Genomic DNA, 22,561 nt, shown 5'->3' on the forward strand with positions numbered 1-22,561 from the left:
TATCCTTTCACGGAATATGCATTGGCTGCCCATCCTTAATTGCCCTGGCAAATGATGGCGAGCTGCTGTCTTCAATTTCTGCTGTTAGGGGTGGTAACTCCAAGTTTTTGGCCCAGTAGCAGTGAAGGAACGACAATTATAGTTCTGGGTCAGGATGGTATTAGGCATGAAGGGGAGCTTGCAGAAAGTGATATTCCTATGCATCTGCTGCCTTTGTCCTTCTAGAGATCGTGGGGCTGGATGGTGCTGTCAGAGGAGGCTTGACAAGTTGCTGCAGTGCATCTTGTAGATGCTGCACACTGTTTCCACTGTGCGCTGATGGTGGAGGAAGTAAATGTCTATGGAGTGACGATCATGCAGGCTGCCTTGTCCTGGATGCTGCCGAACTTCTTGTGTTGTTGGAGCTGCCTTCATCCAGGCATTTGGAGAGTATTCCATCACACTCCTAACTTGTGCCTTGTAGATGGTGGACAGGCTTTGAGGAGTCACAAGGTGAAAATCTCACCACAGAACTCCTAGCCTCTGACTTGCTCTTGTAGTCATAGTAGTTATGTGACTAGTCGGGTTAAGTTTCTGGTTAATGGCAACCCCTGGGATGTTGACAGTGGGGGATTCAATATTGGTAATACCATCTCATGTCAAGGGAATATTGTTAGATTCTGTCTTGTTGGAGATGGTCATTACCTGACACTTGTGTGGTGTGAATATTACTTAACAGATTCTGAGCTCCGTGACTTCTAGAATCTAGCTTTACACTTTGCTGATAATTTATGTACACTGTTTTTGTTTGCCTTTACTGAATTGTTTCACCCATTTGAGGAATTAAGGCGATAGATTTTTTTTTCTGATCAAGATTGTTTGGATTTTAAAAGATAAAAGGGCTGGTTTTGAGAACTCGAAGTTATAATTGTAAGCAATCCAGTGTCTTAACTACCATAAATTCTGGTAGTTAAGTCACTCCTTTATCTTATTGGTTGGTGTTGAAACACTGTGCAAGTCACATACTCGTAATAGGAAGATTAAATAAGAAGCATCAATGTACCCATTTGTAAACCAGATTTTACAGTAGCTCGACACTCCATTCCTAAACAAAGGGTCATGACTTTGAGTTCTGGGGATGCTTGTCACTTAAAATGTTTGGCCCAGACTTTGGCAAGCTCCTTTCAGTCTGCCTGACCTGTCAATGTGTAGCCCTTCATTGAGGAAGAAATAGGAAATTGCAGCATTATCTGACTTTGCCAGCTCAAGTCGAGAGTGAAATTAATTGCAGTTGAAGAGTGGTGCTTGACTTAGACAGGTGTCATCCAAGTGGAGAAGGATAAGTGGAAACTGGATGATGGTGAAGAAGGACAGAGCAAAAAAATCTTTTATAAAAGTTCTTTGTAATTGAAATTGGGTATTGTAGTTTCCGAAGTGCTTTGGCATGGATAAGGGCTCAAAGAATCAAAACCAGTTGATTTTACTCAGAGCCCACAACAGCATTATCAGCTGATCTACATTTAGATTGTTTAGTTGAGCTTTGACTGGAAATTAGAATGGTATTTCTGTTTCACATGTATTCTGTGAATATTCTTTAATGCAAGTATAAGCAGCTAATCAGTATCAAATATGAAATAAATTCTGGCTGCAGTATGTTGCCAGCAGCAATACTTCAGATGATTTAGTTGATATTTAAGTTGCCACTCCCAAGCTTGACAAATGCTTATGTCTTAGCTTGTTTACCTGTACAAAAAGTTAGTCATCATTGTCATTCAGCTTATTTAAGGTATTGGCATCGGTTTGCTAAAGGAAAAACCTTACTCAGATCAATGTTTTATGGCCTTATTTCATCAGTTCATATTGCTCCCACCGCTACCAAATGCAGACCAGTACTTAACTCTTGGGTAAATCTGCTCAAATGCTTTCTTTGGAAACAATTAACCCGAAGTTGGGAAGGGTAATATCATTTGTAGGCTGCTGGCGCTCCAGTGGAAATGGTCCGCAAGCTTCACCTGGCCAACAAAATATTTTATTCGTTACAACATGAAGAAATTATATTTTGTAATTTCTTAGTTTTCTATTCTCTGTTTTGTATAACATTTTGTGCTGACAACCATGTCCTCCACACATCACCATTTTCATTTAGATCATGCTTATTTAGGATCCTCAGATGGGTTAGTGTGCAAAAGTCTTGTGTTTTACTGAGCAGGTAATTAACATCTTGGGGTCTGATTCCTGTTCTGAGCTGAGTTATCTGAGCTGGGGTGATGGTATCACAATTGGTATCTTTACCTTCAGGCCATGGAATGGAAAATACCATTGGCCAGAGTTCTCATAGTCACTATTTGGTGATATCTGCTGACAAATGCATGCGTATGGATGCCCAGCATTGAGGTGGGTTAGATTGGGTTGGTTGAATGAGCTGGTTTTTTGGTGTGCATGGATTCATACCCTAGTGTGAGCCCTCCTAACCAGGTTAGAAAGAGAAAACTTGTGGATTTGTGACATTGTAGTATTTTAAATGAGTAATTCAGCATTTATTATTGATGGTAGGTAGGGAATTTTATTAATGCCAAAAGATTGCTCCTGAAATGTCAAGCTGTTAGCATTGGAAGGGGAAACTAACAGGTACAAAAATTGTGAAAATGTGGCAATTTCATTTTAAGTTGGTGATCTTACTGTCAAAAAGTGATATTCATATTTTCTTTTCAGCATATAACATTCTGTAGCAATGAAGAGATGATATCTTCTACAGTTTTCATTTGCTGATCCTCACCAGGGTTGCTTCTGAGTTGGATTTTCCAGTATCCTGTTTGTTTCTTTCCCGTTTCTTGCTGCAACCTTCACGGTTTGAGTTCACCTCAATGATCAACTCAAACCATGTTCACCCCCTATAAAACAAAATTTATTTCCTTTCCTACCAGAGAATTAGCTATATGTTGAGGACATTAATGGAAAAAGTGAGAGACTGTTATTATATTTTCAGATCTTTAAAACAATAGCCACTTGTTTTTCTATAACACGCCTCATGCATGAAAGATGTTCCAGTCCAATGAAAGGTCATTGACCTGAAACATTAATCCTATGTTTCTCTCTGCCTTTGCTAAGTGACTTGTTATTTCCAGTATTTTCTATTTTTTATTTCAGATTTCCAGCATCTGCAGTATTTTGCTTATTGGTTGCATGTTTCAAAACATATGGCAGAAATAAAATAACCAATACTTTTTTTTTGTTCTTTTCAGGTTTTCTTCAAGCCTTGGCAGTCGAGTGATTGTACTGTCTAAAATCTATATTGTGAAGATGTACCGTGGATCGTTAGACAGCAGCTCAGATTATAAACAATGCCAAGATGAATATATGTGAGAAAGATACTACAGAGTAACAGGAATCTGTAGACATCATAATCCTTCAACTTGACTTGCTTAGAGATTGCTCTCGAGGAGATTCTTACTTCCAAAAGAGATGGTTGTATGTTTAGTAGAAGCTATTGGGAGATACAAGTGTGGAGCATGACCAGTTTAAAACGTTCCCAGACTGAAAAGGTGGGTATCGGTGCCACTGCAGTTATTGGCCCTGAACTAACCATTGGTGCACGTTCAGATGACTTCTACGCGCGCCGATTCCGAACACCAAACGGCACGTTTGGTTCCTCTAGTGTGACTGGGCCACCTCAACGAAGTGAAAGTGCTCACCATGTTGGTGCAATGCCAGGTGTGCCTAAAATGGGTGTTCGAGCAAGGATTGCTGACTGGCCTCCCAGAAAAGACATGGCTAAGGAGTCTTGTAGAACAAGTGACCAAGAATCTGCAGGCAGTCCAGATGGCACAGTCATGTCTATCCACTCTGGTAGCCCAAACAGCCGGCTGAGCCAAAGTAATCAAAATTCTCTGGAATCATTGGCATCAAGGAGGATGCATAGTGACTACCTACAATCCAAGGCACAAGAGATGGAAAGCTTGGATTCTAGGTTTCTTACACCAGATGGTTACCTCCAGTCTCCTGCAAAGGGCCTTCGCAGAATAAGGCAGCGCAGTAATAGTGACATCACGATCAGTGAGCTGGATGTCGATGGAGCTGAGGAGTATGGAGCATTGAGTCACAAATTGGGAACTGCTCTTCACCGTGAATATGGCAGCACCTCCTCCATTGACAAACATGGAATGTCAGGGGACAGTTTTTTTGATTTATTAAAGGGTTATAGAAATGAACAGACTGATCAACGAAGCCCAGCACCAGAACAACTCAGTGAGCTACTAAAGGCAGAAGCAAGTAAAGCCTATGGTTCAAATATTGAAAGTACCAAATCTGACTTTGTGGATGGTTTCTTTGCACACAGAGGGAGCCCCAGGCCACTGCATAAAGAAAGGGAGAAACCACTTAAGAGGCGATCGAAGTCTGAAACTGGGGATTCCTCTATTTTCCGCAAATTGCGCAATGCCAAAGGTGAAAGTGAGCTAGGCAAGTCAGCAGACTTTGAGGACAACAAGTCAGAAGACAGTGTGAAGGGCTGGACTTGCCAGAAATGCTTTGCTCATTACGATGTGCAGAGTGTACTGTTTGACTTGAACGAAGCTGTGATGACCAGGCACAGTGTCATTAAGAGGAGGAACACCACAACAGGTGCATCTGCGGCTGCTGCCGCCTCACTGACTGCTGGCCCACTAGCACATTCGATCAGCTTTAGCTCTCCCTCTGGCAGCACAGAGGACCTGAACTCAAAAGAGAATCTTGACGTCGACTATGGGGATGAAATAAGCAATGAACTTGTGTTGAGCTGTTCATACTTCAGGAATGAGATTGGTGGAGAAGGAGAACGCAAGATAAGCCTATCTCGGTCGAATTCTGGGTCACTGAGTGGATTTGAAAGCACCTCTTCTGAATTTTCCCTGAGCTCCCACTGCACAAATGCGGGAGTTGCTGTGCTGGAGATATCAAAGGAAAACTTGGCAGTACATTGTGACAAAGTGAAGAGATACATTGTGGAACATGTGGACCTTGGAGCTTACTACTATCGGAAATACTTCCATCAAAAAGGTAAAGCTCTATTTCAATTGCTGTCAGTGTCTCTGGTTTAAGAAGGATTGGTCAAAATCCCATCTTTTGTGTGGTGAAGCAATTCTGGCTTGCAAATATAGGTGTTACATTTTGTCCAAAAAAAGGTACAATTCCAAAAAGAGGTGTTCTTAAAAAAAGTAACTGGAGAATTGAACAAAAGCAAGGAACTATTTATTTAAACTAGCATATTTTTGGAATAAAATACATCTAACAGTTGTATACACTAAAATCTATCAATGACAAAGTGACAGGGAGGATGTCTTTTGTGGGGAGTAACAATTAATGCAATTATTCATGTGAGAGAAAATGGATGAAACAATCAGTAAGTAGCACTAGGGAGGGGGTCAGTTCCACATTATGTTGCATTACATGAGGGCCAATTGTGTTACAAACCTAATGTACATTTCCAAGTTTTTTGATATTTTAAATAACTTCTACCCAAACATGATTTGCAAATTAGGTCAGAAGTGACACTAGTGTACACTGGAATCATCATCAAACTTTCTCTCAATTTCACACTTTAGAAAATTAATATAATTTAACTTTAAATTCTGACATAAATAACAATGATTTCAGTCTGCCTGAAGTGTCCTTGGAAAGGAGTGATTTGTTTATTACTTTGGTCACGCTGTGGCCTCTCTTTAATCAGCACAGATGGTTTGTTGTCTGCTGGGACTCATTGGAAATATGAGAAATTCATCATTGTTTTTAAAACCAAGGTATAAACCCTTTTCTTTCCCTCTTCGCACTCATTAATGACCCATAACTAATTGTAGAGCGTGTATTTTTCCCTGAAAGCAGCCCATCTGCACAGTTCACACCCATCTTGCAGGATTTACGACTGCGTGAAGGGTAGTATTGCTGGAGAAGACTTTTTTGTCAAAGCTTTTCTTCTTGCACTCATCAGGCCAATTCACAAAATACTAATATCAAGAGAAACAACGTATCCACAGAAATGTGATCGATAGCTTACCTGTTCTTTTCTTAACTTACCTGCCAGTTGAACTATGTTGTTGATATCCTGATATACAAATACCCATGACAGAGGTGCAACAAAGACCAAATTTGGAATATCAGCAAAATAGTGTTATGACTGGCCCCCAGGCAAGGTTCCCCAATTTGTTAACTTCCCGAATGTGATCCCGATTTTTGTTATGCTCCCAGGTGAGGAGCAATGAGCTGGCTTCCCTTCTTTATTCATCCACCATGGTTGGCCGCAACAAGGGTAATTTAAAAGGGATCCCTTCCCCATAGAGACATTTTACCAGTCCAGATATTTTTTTAGAAGGAGCCAATTTAACCAGTTTCCTTGAGTCAAAGAAAGAGTAAGTTTATTAGCTACTAAAAATGAGAGAAAAACAATAAAAATTCAATAAGCACACATCAGAAATGAGAAGTCAAGAGTCCAAATAAAAGCTAAAAAGATGTACGAATCAGTCTTTGGCTTGTCCGTGAGGTGTAGATGGCAAAACGTTGCAGCCGTTAAGTTGTGTAATGCTGTTAGAGCTGACTTTGGCAGTTTCACAGTGGATTTGGAGACTTTTGGCTCTGCAGGGTAGAAGTTGTCCTATTTCCTTTTTGATTGCGGCTTCTGCTGACTTGCCTCCAGCAACACAAAGAGAGAGACATCACCTGCAACTGCAGTTGGAGACTAGTTGGGCTTCTGTTGCTGTCACACACCCAGCACATTAGCACATGCTGCACTGCTCTGCAGAGATGGATTTTAGAAGACTGCTGAGATTGTGGTAATCAGTCTTTTGTCTCTGCAAGCACTGGAGTTTAAAGTTCAGTCTTTTGCATCTTTGATATCTCCCCTTCAAGTGTCTACGCTTGAAAAAGGCCATGACACAGTTTTAGGTGTGACATTTCATGTTCTCTCAAGACAGGTCTGTCAGTATAATCCACATAGGGATTTTTCCAGAAAGTGGTCACTTTGCATTATCAGCCATCTTTTGCTCAATGCCCTTGCTTGTATTTCTTTAAAAACACACACGCCTTCCTTAAAAAGTTCAGTATGGCCGGAAGTAATTCGCGGCTTTAATATGCTTTTCGTGGCAATAGTTCATCTTGCAGGTAAGCTAACTATTGAATTCCTATAAATATGTTGTTTCCCGTGACATTGGTGTTTTCTTGTGAATTGTCCTGATGAATGCAAGACAAAAAGCAACAACAATATTAAATTGAAGAGCCATTGCTGAGTTCATTTAGAGCAGCGTGTAGAAACTTTAATGCTGTGTAGTTTTTATGACGTTGAATTTTGGAGACAATTCAAATAAGCATTTTTGTTGAGACTTCATTTTGATTTCGTAATGATTTAGAATGTAGCTGCTCTTTTTTTATTAACTTTAACATGCAGTAGAAATAGGGGTTGTGATTAGCCCGCAAAAGAGATAATTGTTGTGCGTGCTGTTGCCTTAAGCACCTCATGAATGAATAAAAACAAAATGCCATGTTATGCGGGCTTGGTCATGTGATGTATTCAATAATTTATACCTTTCGCTTCCTCCTTCCCATTCTTCTTTTCTGAAATATGCTACAGCAAAGATCCAGGGAATCAGGCCACTTGTTGGGTTCCAACTTTTTAATAAGGATCACTGTTGTAACCAACATCTTGCTTAACTGTACTGTGAAATATTAGGGATCAGTCACAAGCTGTGAAATTTTGCAGCAAATTTGAATTAGATGAGGGAGTAAAAATGGTCCCAGAGCAGTACCTGTGACTCCCCACATGGTGAGCTCCTGATTTTCATTCATCATCCCTGGGCATTTGCCAAGTCAAGGAAGGGAAAGCAAAAAAAAAAGACTAGAACACCAATAATTTTGGTTTTTTGCATTTGGTCTTTTCTGTCGCTTCTAATTCCACCCACCTGAAGGCATTGACTCAGTTTGCGGCACATCTTCAGAGGCAGCAGCTGTGTTAATATTCATTCAAGTGGTTCTTGTGTGAGGTTAGACAGGTGAGTGTTAGGAGGATATTGCTCAGGATGTCGTGTCCTTGGAGAGGGTGCAGAGGAGTTGACTAGATTGATATTAGAGGTGCTGGGGAGAGGAGAGTAGAGAAGATGGGATTGTTCTCCTTTAAAGCAGAAAAGGTTATGGGCAGATTTTGCATAATAGCAAACTATGATCTGGAATGCACTGGATGGTGGCTGCAAGTTCACCAATAACTTTCAAAACAAAGTTAGGTAGATACAGGAAAAAAATTGCAGGACTATGAAAAAGAGCAGGGGAGTGGAACTAATTGGTTGGTTCTTTCAAAGAGCATAGGCATGATGAGCTGAATGGTCACCTCCAGTATGCTGTGGTGTGGGTCTGTATTATAATGCTACACTAGAATGTGCCAAAAGTCACCATTTTTAATGACTATTTACTTTCTATGTTTGTTTATCTCTAAAGATCCTACAATAAATATTGGAATTCCACAAGAACCGCTTCACACAGCACTTAGTGGGGGAGCGTGGGGGTGGATTTTTTTTTGTCTTTTTATTGTGAATTCTCTGCCTTTGTTTTAGCCTCTCCATGAAAACTGGGAAAAATGTGTCTCCTAATAGCATCCTCATGTCTTTTGCTTGAGAGCAAGAGAATAGGAGAGGAAACAATATTGAACATTAGTTCAAAGTCCCAAAGACAGAAGACCATGCATGGAGGCCAAGAGTTGCGTAGGGAGTGATTTGAACATCACAAATCAAAGGGAGCGAGGCAGAAGACAGCCCCTTAGACTACACCATGAACACCATTGACATTTGCCAAAACAAGTTGAAATCTACTGTTCAAAAATCATTGCCATAATTACAGTTGTTAACTGTAGGATGCAATTTACTTTGAATCCTGTAACATTGGCCTCTTTATTATCCATTTACCTATTTAATTCAGCTGTTGCTTTACCCTTGTATATAACAATAAGAAAGTAATATGAACCCTTCTATTAAAAAAAAACAGTTTTACAGGCTTATCTGCCCTTTATTTCTGGCAGCATAAATGCAGGCACTTTCTTTTCCAAGTCACTGGTATTTTAGCTGGTTTGCTTTATGCTTTCAAAAGTGTTCATGCATTCAACACCTAGATACTTTTGATATTTCAATAAGAAAGATTTAGAAAAGCAGGGAGAAACATCCTGACTTAAATCCAGTGGTTTGAAGGCTAAAGTAGCTTTCAGCTATCCCAACTAGGTTACTAGAGTGAAGGAATAACTGTAGAATTGGGCTTCACACTGGTTGTTTGACAAGTTTCCAGATAAAGTAGAATCTTCCTCTCATCTCTGCCAGCTTATTCAAACCATTTCACTTCATTTTCTGCCCCCCCCCGCACTTTTGAGTTATTCAAGGTGGGGGATTTGCGCATTTCAGCAGCCCATCGTATGATTGACATGGCATGTCACTTATCCGGCATCTCGGAGTCATCTAATTACATTGGATATCAGACTGCACTTAACTATCTCTGGAGTTCATGCTACAGTTAAATGTCAGCATTCTGTTGTTCACTAGTGTTAAATACCAACTCTGCTTTTTAACTCCCCGGATTTAAAACTTATTTCCAGATTCCATGAACCCTTTGAATGAAATAACCTTAATTTAGATTCTATATTTAGCAACGTTTATTTGATCCCTGTATGCCCTTGCTTCATCTCCTGTCCATCTCTCTCCATTGCAGACAAGATACAGACGACCTATTTTAGGGTTTGCAAAAAGAAAAATCAGTGGTAGAAATGGACATGTTCATTAATTTTCTTTCCATGCACAGCCAGAATTAATTTTGTCTTGGCTTACACAAGACTTCCCCTGTACAATAGATTATCAATAAAGCATTTAAAATATTTCCTGTGGAGGACTTTATGCAAGAATAACCAAATAACCAACCCTTAATACGTGCAGTGGTTTAATGCAAGCTTTTTCAGAGTTTTTGAGAGATTACCCAGCACTGTTTTGTACTTGCGACGGTAAATTTGAGCAATATGAATGCACTTATTTATCATTTACAGTATGTATAAAATAATCCATTGTCCGGTACATTCCTTTTGAGTTAAGATTATTTGAGTTAAATTCTAGTAGTGTACAACAAAGGGTTTCTAAATGGCGATTCTTAGCCTTCCTTGAATCTAGGAGAGAGCCAGTCAGTTGGTTATTTTCTGCAACACAGATTTCTATAGGTAGTGCCTCAATCACCATTTTGTTTTTATATAAATACATATAAAGAAAGGAGAAAAACAAGAGGAGGCCCTCTTTTAAACTCTATTTTAAAAGCCGAGTGACTCACCGTTTCTCTTCTCTTTATTCACCCCTACCCATTCGCCCTACTTAGCTGGGAAAAACAACATCGTTATTCCAAGACCATCTTCTGTAATTTCCTTTCCGTTGCGGGATGCAGATGCCACTGGCAAGGCCAGCATTTATTGACCAGCATCCTAATTGCCTTTGAGAAGAACAATTCAATCCTCGGCAAACTCCCTCACTTCCAAGGTCATTACTGAAGATGGTCGGGCCTAAGACACTGCTCTGAGGAACTTCTGCAGTGATTGGCCTCTGATGACTGCAACCATCCCCCTTTGTGTTAGGTATGACTCCAGCCGGTGGAGAGTTCTCCTTGTTTCCTATTGACTTCAATTTTAATAGGATTGTTATATGCCACACTCCGTCAAATGCTGCATTGATATCAAAGGCAGTCACTCTCACTCTGCTCTGGAATTCAACTCTTTTGTCCATGTTTGGACCAAGGCTGTAATGTGGTCCTGGTAGAATACAAACTGAGCAGGCTGTTGATGAGCGGATGTCACTTGATGGCATTGTCAGTGACCCCTTCCATCACTTTACTGATGATCGATGGTAAACTGATGAGGTGGTAATTTACCAGAATGAATTTGTCCTTTTTGTGGGCAGGTCATACCTGGACAATTTTATGCTTTGTCAGATAGATGCCAGTGTACCTGTGCCTAAACAGCTTGTTAGGGACACTGCTAGTTCTGGAGCGCAAGTTTTCAGCACCACAGCTAGGATGTTGTCAGAGCCCATAAGCCTTCATTGTATCCAGTACACGCAATAGTTTTTTGACATCACGTGAAGTGAATCAAATTGGTATTGACTAGCTTCTGTGATGGTGGGGACCTCCACTTGGCACTTCTGGCAAATGATGGTTGTAAATGCATCAGCCTTATCTTTTTCACACAGCTGCCCCTTTAGTTTACTTGTCCACCGCTACTCACGACTGGGTGTGACAAGACTGTAGGGCTTTGATCTGAGCAGATGGTTGCAGGATCACTTAGCTCTTTGTCAGTAGCATGTTATTTCATGCTGTTTAGCATGCATGTGGTCCTGTGGGACCGTATTTTTAAGTATGCCTGATGTTGTTCCTGACGTGGGCTCTTCTACAATCCTTGTTGAACTAGGATTAATACCTGGCTTGGTAGTGTTGGCAGAGAGAGGGTTATGCCAGATCATGAAATCATGGATTGTGGTGAAATACCACTCTGCTGCTGATAATAGCCCACAGTGACTCATTGCCCAGTTTTGGGCTGCTAAAATCGTTCTGAATGTGTCCTGTTTAGCATGGTGGTAGTGCTACATTGTGAGGAGCACGAGTGCTGAAGATGTTGGTCACAGTAATTGGCCATTGTCCATGAACAACCAAAGGCCTCTCTCTCCATTAGAGGGAGACAATTTGTTATACTTGAGAGGCACCAATCCACATCAGCTGTGGGCCAAGGCAAGGAGACAGGTGTCCATGTACTACCAAAGCTGGTACAGTGATTGAACCCATGCTGTTGGCGTTGTTCTGCACCACAGTCTAGCCATCTGGCCAACTGAGCTAACCAAACCTCGCACTCAGAAAAGGTCACTGAATTTAAAACGCAAATGAGTTATATTGCTCAAGTATCTGTAATTTTTTATGTTGGTTCAAAAGACACTTTACCTGAAACAATCCCTGTCAATAAAACTGGCTACACCCCAGTTCAGTGTGGTGGGTTTCCAGCAATTGTTGATTAATATGATCACAGGTGCTGAGGATATGAAGTTGACTATTTCAAACTGGTCATTTACCGAGATATAATTTCTGGCTTACTTAACAGCTTGCATTTATATATGTACATAGCCTTCAACAAAAATAAAGTCGCAAGGTGCTGTGCCAATAGAGAGAGAAGCGGATGCCAACATAGAGATCAGAAGGACTGGCCAACGATTTTGTTGAAAAGATGAGTCCTGGAAATTATATTGGGAAGGCATTAGAATTTTGCAAAGACATGCCAGTGAATAGAGGGTGAGCAGCTGTATATTTTATCACTAATGGTGGGATGGGATGAGGTGAAGTGGCGAATGGAGCCAGGCTGTAAAAAGCTAGAATAAAAGGACAAGGGGGCTGAGGGGTGGATGTAGGCCTGCTCAGCTAGTGTGGGACTGGAACCTGGAAGTACATAAGGGTTTAAGTCTAATACTTTTAGGACCAGGGTGCTAGTGTAGGTTATTGAGCTTGGAGATGATTGGTGAGCAAGACTTGGCATGGAACAGGTTATAGGCAACCGTGTTTTGGACACACTGGCATTTTTGGAGAATGGGAAGCCAGCAAGGAGGGTACTAGGGGTGACAAAAGCAAATCACATGCATAGTAAAACACTGGCATCAGTTCACAGCACAGAACCAAGACAGAACAGCCTTGGCAGAGAAGGAGGCCCTTTTGACCTTTGCACACATGGATCTCTGAAAGAGCTATGCATTGATTCCTGTTGTTGTTTTCAATTCCTTTTCCCACGTTCACTCATTTCCCTTTTGCATGCTGTAATGGATTTAACTTCTAGCACTGTTTCTGAGAGGGCATTCATTTAAGGAGGGAGATCTATAGATTAAAGTGCAGAGCTCCCTCCTTTAAGGAGATATCCGAGATATTAAATGGTGTACAGATTAAATATGTTCAGCATGTTGCGTAAAGATGAGCTGTGACTGTAAGATAAAAAGGATCTGTTTGAAATGATCAAAGGGAAATGCAGGATCAATATCAAAAGTTTTCATGCACAAAGCAATTAACTCTTGGATTGGACTTTGAGTTTGGGTAATGAAATAGAAATTAGAGTAATTTTAGTCAGTTGGGTGCTTTGATGGGAAGACTGCTAGATTTTCTAGATAAACGAGTTACGATGGGACAAATGGCATTCCGTTTACTTGTGATCTTGATTTTGCGATTTCATAGTCATATTTCAGACAACGCTGTTACACATCTTATGTTAATGGTGTACATTTATATGTTCCCCAGGATTTCAATACAGTACAACTTTATTGTGGTAATTATCTCAGTTGTAAGACTTATTTATTTAGCAACAGAATTAATTGGGTTAATGTTGCAAAGGGCCATGCCTTATACAGTCACACCAGTAATATTTCACTCATTTTTCTAATTTCTCTTGGGACTGAAACTCCAGGTCACCAACTCTATCCATGGTGTTTGTTGTCTTGGCAATCTATGCATACACAAACATTCAGAGTTGCGTCTCAGCACATCAACCAGTGTAGACTGCTTTACAACTCAGCTTATGTATTTTGCAAGGGCTGTTTAGATATTTTGTGCAGTTTTGCACAGGAATGATTTGTACTGGATTGATTTGAAACACTCCGATCATGCTTAAGAATACTAATTTGAAAGTTGGAATTCCAATATGATCTGACCTGCAATCATGGCGTTAATTATGAGTAATGTTATATATATATATAAATTACCTGGATCTGCACCTGGACTGCTGTAAGCTAAAGGCTTTGGACCAGGTGCTGGAAGGTGGGATTAGAATGGATGGCTAATTATTTTTTATTTTTCAGCCGGCGCAGGCACATTTGGCTGAATGGCCGCTCCCTGTGCTGTAACTTTTCCCTGGTTCTAATCCATTTGCAAATAACATTCCATAGTTTTGTTATTTGGAAAAAGAAAGCTTGCATCAATGCATTGCCTTTCAGCGCCTCAGGTTGACCCAAAACTTTATAGTCAACAAAGTACTTTTCTGAAGTGTATTCACTGTAGTAACATAGGGAGACATAGCAGATAATTTGCAAGAAGCAATAAGATAATGACCGGAAAAACTGTGTTAGTAATGTTGAGGGAGGGATAAATATGGCCCGGAATACTGGGAGAATTCTTTGGCCAGGATTTTCCTCTCGGCATCATCCCAGTCCCTTTAAATATTCATGAAGGTGGGCAGACAGCGAAATCAGCTATCCTCCCGCCGACCTGTCAGTGGCTAATTAACCTTATTAAACACCCTGCCCGGCCAATCTGAAGGCTGGCAGGCAGGCCAGGAGCCCCAGCGGGCTGCAGATTATCAATGAAACTTCATCCACTGGCGGGATGAAGTTTCATGTCCGTTTTTTAAAAAATGTAATAAATTTTGTGTTTATTATTAACATGTCCCATCTCGTGTGACATTGTCACATGAGGGGGGCATGTTAATAATTTTAATATTTATCTATTTTTAGAGTTTACTTACCTCTCACGAATCTCCCTGAGACAGGACTTTGCCTCAGGGAGCAGTGCGCTCTTTCACCCGCATGCGCGAAACAGCACACTTTGACAGCTGGGGATTCGCTCCCCCCCCCCTCCCCTCCCCCTGCAGAGGAAGTGCATAGTGCTTCTTGTTGGGCAGGCCACTGGGCGAGCCTTAATTGGCCCGCCCACTCAAAATGGCAGTGAGGTTTGGCTGCCTGCCCGCCCGCCTCCAAGCTGGTGGGGCCCGCCCGCCCATCGAGGTAAGAATTGTGCCCTTTAACTCTCCTATGAAAAATGCCATGGAATCCTTTATGTCCACCTGAGAGATCTCAAGTTATACAAACTCCCTCCAAGTACAAATATAAGCCTCATTCTTATTGCACCTGTTGGTGCTTAGTTTATGTAGCCATGTATGTGAGTTTACGTATGTGAGTTTTGACTATGAATGAATGCGCAGTCAAGAATGTCCTTTTTATATCTCCTCCATTGCTGGCCTGTATGGCTCAGTGCTACACTGATTAGTACATTTGTCCACCAAGCCATTGTGGGGAGTGATTTGAAACTTTTCTGATACAATCTGCCCATTGACAGATGAAATTCTGCCTCTTGACATAATATCAAGATATGAAGCCAAAATTAAATTGAGAACTCATATCAAGATGTGCTTTGCCTTCGTCAGCGTTTAAAAATTAAAACGTTGGAGAAAGCACTTCATTTCAAGCATGAAACATACAGTGACAGACACTAACTTTGAAAGGCACCGGGGAGCCAGATGCAGGAATGTCCATGCAGTACAAGTACCAAACACCTGAAATGACCATAGACTCCAATTCCAAATAACCATTGTCCCCTGATACACTGTAACTCCACACTGGTTTTCATTTACAAATATTTTTTGGATAAATGTGAGGGGTAATTGTTTTTGACATGAATGGGATAACACTGCACCAGCATTAGAGAAAGTAAGTTCAAGTTGACAAGGATAACTTCCGAGGATTTAAGGAACAGCAGGGTTCAACTGAGCGCAACAACTCCTTTACTACTACTATGTTTCCAAACCCATAAGTGGCATGAAGGTGGCGCTGGAGACTGAGTGCATAAATTCATTTGGTAAATGAGGGAATTTTAGGCATTGATCTCTTTCTAATCTAGTCAAATTTGCATTTGGCATGTGACTTGACTGTAACATTAAATTGTAATTTTATTTTTCACGCAGTCCATGTTAAACAAGTTCACTGCTAGAGGCAGCTGCAGTTAATTATTTAGGTACCGATAGTTAGAACTGGTTCCCTACCCAGCAGTAGCTGACTCAGCTCACTGGAATCAGAACTAGTATAAATAAAGTTTAGCAGATGAATAAAGTAAGTCACACGGAGATGGTGGCAGGAAACTGAGTGCAGTGAGGCCAATTGTTTAAATCCAGGGATTTTGGTAAGTGAGGGAATTCGGTGCATTGAGGGAGGTGATGCTGTCTGGCCTTTACAGAAAAGAACAGGTCCAAGAGAGGGAGCTAGACGCAGCGAGAGCTGAAGCCTAGAGACATCAATAGGTGTGCAGGTAGGTGATGGGTGAGTTTTTTTTATTGTCCATCCCTAATTGCTGTAGAGTGGTTGGTGGTGAGCTGCCTTCTTGAACTGCTGCAGTACAAGTGGTGTAGGTACACCCACAGTGTTGGTAGGGAGGGAGTACCAGGATTTTGACCCAGTGACATCGAGGGAATGGTGATATATTTCCAATTCAGGATGATGAGTGGCTTAGAGGGGATCTTCCAGGTGGTGGTGTTCTCACATGCCACAGCCACCCTTGTCCTTCTAGGTGATAGCGGGTTATGTGTTTGGAAGATGCTGTTTAAGGAGCCTTGGTGAGTTCCTCTGAGTGATTTTGCTTACAATCAGTGTGACACAAAAATGATTTCATCATAAAATAAGTGTTACATTTTAGTCTTTTTCTCCCTGCTTACCTGCTGATGGTACTGACTTGTGTTGGGGTACAGCTTTCCAGATTTTGTCTAAATGGCCACCCCTTCATGCTTAATCCTAAATGGTGAATCCAAGTGAAGGAGTGCTTTGCAGCCAAGCCCAATTATGTCCTTGCACATAGTTGCATTTTAATCAGGGGTCCATAGATAGCAATTGGGAGTGGTGGATCACTTAAATATAGCCCAAGGATTGAAATTAGGATGCTGCTTTGCTTCACACAATGCCAATAAATCTCTCCATTGCCTCGTTCGACACTCAGGAGGGTTTTGTCAAATCTTAATCTGCAGGAACATGGTATAAAGCGAAAAACTGATCTGCAATCACGCTCTCTAATTTCTCTTGTGCCATGTGTGGAGGCATCCTGGACTTATTCATCTGCAATTGGGTCACTTGATCATGTGCAATATTTAATCAGATTTTCTACACATGGCCTTAGTGCTTTTAAACTTAGATTTATCGCTAACTCAGTGCAGGCTTTAACATTGATGGAATGTAGTCTCAGAAGCAAATAACACTCTTTATAATCATTCAGATCCTTTATCTGTTGTACTTTTTGCTTTTATTCTAAAATGCTAATGTGACACCTTGAATGTGAGAGGACTGTTTATAGAAAATACTTAGAAATGTTTGTGTCCTCAATCAGTTTTCTATTCTTTAAACCAAATCTGATATGTTTTGTGATATTTATCCAGAGCCAGTCTATCTAATAAATAATAGTGAATTTGTGTTTTATTTTTGAAGAATGCATCTATAAAATCAATTTGCCCCCCCCCTGAAAAATCTCCTTGTATGAGGCTAGTTCTTCAGAATTGTACAGAGGGAAGCAGAGGCATCATTTCAATGAAATGTAAACTCTGTTTCTGCCTTTGCACATGCTGCCTGACCTGCTGAGTATGTTCAGCACTTTCAGTTTTTATTTCCGACTTCCAGCACCTGCAGTAGTTTGCCTTAATGCAATGAAAACATTCAATCATTTAGCTTTAAACTGTTTTGATGAATTCCCACACTCTCTGACCAACTTTGCAAACCTACAGCAGGGCACAGAAAGCCTCGCAGCAGTGTTAGTGCAAAATTTATTTAAAGTGACTTGCATGTGCAAAATCTTTGCGAATAGCCACAGGAGTCTTACCAATTCTGAAACTATTCAGCTTGCTTTTAGAAACAGCTACAAGGACGTTTAACTGAATTTAATGATTTGATTTAGTCCGTTTTTGGGGCCATCGGAGGAACAGGCAGCTGCAGGCAATTATCAGTACAACTCATACAAAAAAAATGAATACGTCAAATAGTTTCAAACTAAAAGCACGTTATATCATTCCCATTTCATCATTTGATCAAATTGAAGAACCTCTGCAGTTTCTAAATGGAGTGCATGAGGTGTCTCTATTTTTATAGATGCTGCTAGCTGCTGCTTTTATGTAGCACTACTTCTCATGTTGCACCATTTTAGCACTCACTTTCAGCGACCAAGGAAATGTTTCTTTCTCTGCCTTTCAGATGCTGATTAGTGTGATGTCCTGGCCCCTTTTGAAATCAATGTGTTTTTGTTTCAAACAAATTAGGAATGCAGCCTCATATTAATGTTATTGAGAGACTCTCATTAACCGTATGTTGCTGAACTGTTGTTTCTCAGTAATCTCTCTAATTCCATTTAGGCAAGAACTTGATTCTTTAAGAGAATGTGATCACATGAGCCATTAGAAACATTTTGGCCATCACTGTACACCACAATTTCTGCTGTCAGGAAAATAAACAAATTTAAAAACAAATTATAGGCTGCCCACATAGATCCTAGCGCATGTTTTAAAATTACTGATGAGCTAATTTTTGAGTTCAGATAGCAATGAATGACATGAATTTCCTCACACAGCTCATAATCCCATTTATGAAATTATTCCTTTTTCTCTCCTGCCGATGGCATATCATTTTATTTTTCCATTTTTTTCATTTGATCTATAATTAATCAACGTTTTTCTTTTGAAATTTTCTCACCTGGGAGAAGTCTTTTGGCAAATTTTCTCACTGACATTTTGATAAGAGTTAAGCATTGGTCGTCACTTCAGTCCTCTAAATAATTCAGCTCCTTTACAGTAACAGACTTTGTAACTTCTACTAAACAAGTTTCAGGGCTGTTTATATTTTTAAAAAATCTGACCTATCTTTATGCACCCATCTCATACTATCAACATAGCTCCTTTTTTTTTATATTTGTGTGTTTACCACCTGTCTTCCCCTTTCATCATCAGTCTCACTCCTTCTCATTTATCCCTGCTGATGACAACTTTGTTGTTCATCTAATGATATCAGCATTCACTGTTTAAATAGAAATGCTCACACAAGAGGTTTCTGAAGCAGACCGAGTATAAGAGGGAGATGGAGCTTGTGTGTATATAAACACCTTTCATGTCCTCTGGATGTTCCAAAGCCCTTCACAGCCAGTGAGTTGATTTTTAAATTTAGCTGCTGTAAGCATACATGGCAGCCAATCTGTGCACAGCAAAGTTTCCCCAAGCAGTAATGACTTAATTGACATAATTAAACTGTTTAGGTGGTATTGGTTGAGGGATAAAATTATTGGACAGAGCACTGGGAGAATGCTCCTCTGCACTCTAAATAGTGCCATGGGTTTGTTTCCATCCTCCTGAGCAAGCATAGCTAGCAGGCCTTTTCTGAAAGCACCTCCAAAAAAGCATTGCTCTCTCAGTACGCCAAACGAAGTGCCCATCTCAACTCTGATCAAGTAGTTACGGTAGGATGTGAATCTTTGGTCTTCTGACAAAGATGTGAGTGCAACAATTGAGCCAACCTGGCACTTTAAAGCTTATCACGTTTTTAAATTTGCGAAAAAGGAGGTTTGAAAGTATTGTTTGGGTTATCTTATTTCAATTTTGTGGAGTCTAACTAGCAGCCAACTGATCACTGGCACATGCCCAGTCGGGTTTGCTGAACCCATGATTGGAACCAGCAACCCTCCTCAATTTTCACAATGCTATTGTGTCAAATCAAATAAAATGCCCAGCATGTAAAAACCAAACTTCTGTGGCATTTAAGTCCAATGTCTTTCTGGGCTATGAGTTTTTTGAGTAATCATCACTTCTGCTTTATGACAGGCTGGTGGGTTTTGTAAAATTAAGTTCCCTTTTAAACAGAAGCTAAAGGATTACTTTTTTATAAGCTGAAAATTGATTGTAAGCAATTATTTGTTTTGCAGGTTCTTTTTAAATAGGGCACTGATATTACTATAGTGTTTCTATACTTCACTGGATAGTTCTTTGATACTAGTGCAGCTTTGTTTTATTTCTTGCTATTCTTACAGAATACTTGCTCCTGGGTAAATCTCCACCTCTGGAACATTGGGCATAATATATGAGTGCTGAGAGTAACTGTCAACAGGTTATTCGGCAGTGGAGGCCAACTTAGCTATGTCCAAGCTTGTCCATCTGTCATCCAGTCACTTTCAGCACAGGCCATTGTTACACTTGATCAAGTGCAGGCACCCTGACTGATTTGTATCTTCCAACCTAAAAATAACCTGAGATATTCTAGGCCTTTATGCAGGTTAAAAACCACCTCCCTGTAGAAGCGTTCTTTTGTACTTATTTAATCACAGTTGTGATTGTATCATCTTATATTCAACCTGGATTATTTTGAATCTGAACATCCGTGTCATTGTGCACACCTTTAAATTGTTTCAATGATGCAGGAAATCTGAATTTTGTTTATCTTCCCAACCACCTCAATTTGCTTTCTGCCCACCCTCCTCCCTTCTTGGAACTGGCCTGCTGGGATGCGGGGCTAAGAATGGAGGGACCCATTCTTTGATCCATAACCCAGTTGTCAATTCTTTGCAAGTGCCAGCCAGCTATTCTATTATGCGGCTGTGAGTCTAAGTCCAACCTGTCCTCCCATAATGTCAATATGCTTGCAGTGGACATCACCCAATAGTGATCAAGATTTGTACGCCTAGATTTCGTAATCCTTTCCAGTGACACTGAAGCCAATGCTAGTGTTTTGTCACTAACCTTGCACAGACCAGGGTGTTGAATATGGGACCACCTTAGTCCTTATGACTATGTGCCACACTCTTAAGGTGAATGTGAAAGCCCTCGTGGTCCAACATAGATGTAGAGAAGTAATTTTTGTTTCAGCCAACTAAAAGAAAATAATGCAGAGCAAATCTTGCAAGGCAGTTAATTACCTGGGATGGCAGTTCATTGTCGTCATGGCCATAGGCAGAGCTTCTGGATGAAGATCTAAAGCTAATATATCATCTAAAGGATACAATTACTCGAATTAACCTTTGAGACTCAATGTCACAAAAGATGCTTTATTTTAGATCTCTCCCTCATTCTAAGACTTTTCCAATGGCTGGCAGGTAACACTGATACCTTCAGATTTGAACAAACACCAAAAGAACAGTTGTGCTGACAGAATAATTGCACCTATTTTTACTCATCTCACACTCCTCCACAACTCCATATTGTGAGGTTAGTGCCCTCTGTGCCACCTACGTTTCATTTGTCCAATGTCATTAGTTTCAAACCTTGTTCTGTTACATATGGTAGAAGACCAGGTTAGTTTTTTTTAATTGTCTCTGTTGCCAAAAGAAGGCTTCAACTCTGAAATAAGCTGCATTCCTTATGCAAATTGGTAAGTCTCAATTTCCTGCCCCCTGTCCTCGCAATGAAGCTTAATATGCCACAAATAAGCCAAGGCCTTAGGCTTTCTCTAGTCTATTTTTTTAAAAAAAAGGCCTAATAACTAAATAAAATACATTTTTTGTCACCCCAGCACCTCGGCAAGTTGTAATAAATTAATTCTGTCTGTTGAATCAATGAAAAAAAGAGCCATTGTTCTAGGTGATAACAGCAAATGCTAGGAATGCTCATCAGGCCAGGTATCATCTCTGGAGAGAAAAATTGAGTTAATATCTCAGGTTGATGACCATTTATTGGATCTCGGTGCTCTACAGATGAGGTTTCCAATTCAGAAAGACCGAATGGTTTTCTGACAGTGTCTCATTTGGGTGTTGGAAGCTGATGGTTAAGAATGTTCCTGTTTTATTGCTGTCTCATTGGTACTGCCAGCCATAGTGGGAGAATGAACAAATTTTTGAGAGTTAATCATCCCCTCCCCTTGCACATGATTTTTTTTTTCTTTTGTCTTACCACTGACTTCATAGAAAGCTGTCCACAACGATATAGCGAACTATATGGCGTGGATTTGCTTTTAGCATCTAGTCAAGGGGGTCTCCAGGCGACCATCAGCAGCAATATCATCATTGAGTAGGGTGAGCAACCAACCACAAAGTATCCTCTCAAACCGCAAACCAGGAAGTAAAGTGAACTGAATCTCTTCATTTTTAACTTGGGATTTTATAGTTGTTGAAATAATTGTTGGGGACATTCACATGGGATTAAGGTAAAAACTTAAATACAATCAAAGAAAAATGTTTAAATTGTGGAATTTTTTATTATAATGGAGGAACTGGTCATTCATTAGCAGTAATTATGAACGTAGTATGCTGTTAAAAGTTCAGTTATGCCTCATTCAACAGGTGTAACTCTGAGGGGTTTTTACAACAAGGCAAATGGTGTAACAGTGGAAGCTTACATCAGTTCAGTGGTTTTTAATCAAAGTTGGAGGGACCTCAGCAGTGCGCCATCTGGAGAAGCATAGAATCACTGACAGCAACTCTTGGATTTCTGTGTTTAACTGCGCATGTGTGGACTCCAGAAGTTGCTGCTAGTTTTAGAGGAATAATGATGGGGAACACTGATAGTTTAGTCGTCATTGCAGCTGTAAAATCTGTCTTATTCTTTCCACTTCCATGTATTGCTATCTTCATCCATCTGGGTAGATTTGTATGTAGTTGACCAACATTTTCAGCACCATAAACAATGTTGGATTTTACTTTGCGTAATGGTATAAAATGGACTGCAGCAAATTGGCGGGCTGTTTTACATCACTCCTGGTTATTATTTCCACTGAAGTCAATCAGGAGAGACATAAACAGGCTGCCACAGGCTTCCCATCTTATGCTATTATGCAGTCAAAATTGGCCCTGCAGAGCCTCTTGAACTGAAGTTGAGATT

The 22,561-nt window shown here is 40.4% G+C and overlaps 1 protein-coding gene across 10 annotated transcripts in view; it reads left to right on the forward strand.

Moving 5' to 3' along the window:
* sipa1l1 (signal-induced proliferation-associated 1 like 1) overlaps positions 1–22,561 on the forward strand; it is a 383,121-nt gene that overhangs the window by 223,067 nt on the left and 137,493 nt on the right. For all 10 annotated transcript variants that reach the window (XM_041214398.1, XM_041214403.1, XM_041214397.1 and 7 more), the window contains one exon: positions 3,222–5,013. In XM_041214398.1, the coding sequence (XP_041070332.1) occupies positions 3,450–5,013 (1,564 nt within the window). In that variant the 5' untranslated portion in view covers positions 3,222–3,449. The remainder of the gene's footprint in view (positions 1–3,221; positions 5,014–22,561) is intronic.

The sequence above is a fragment of the Carcharodon carcharias genome, chromosome 20 (genome assembly GCF_017639515.1).
Source record: "Carcharodon carcharias isolate sCarCar2 chromosome 20, sCarCar2.pri, whole genome shotgun sequence".
NCBI classification, from domain to species: Eukaryota; Metazoa; Chordata; class Chondrichthyes; order Lamniformes; family Lamnidae; genus Carcharodon; species Carcharodon carcharias.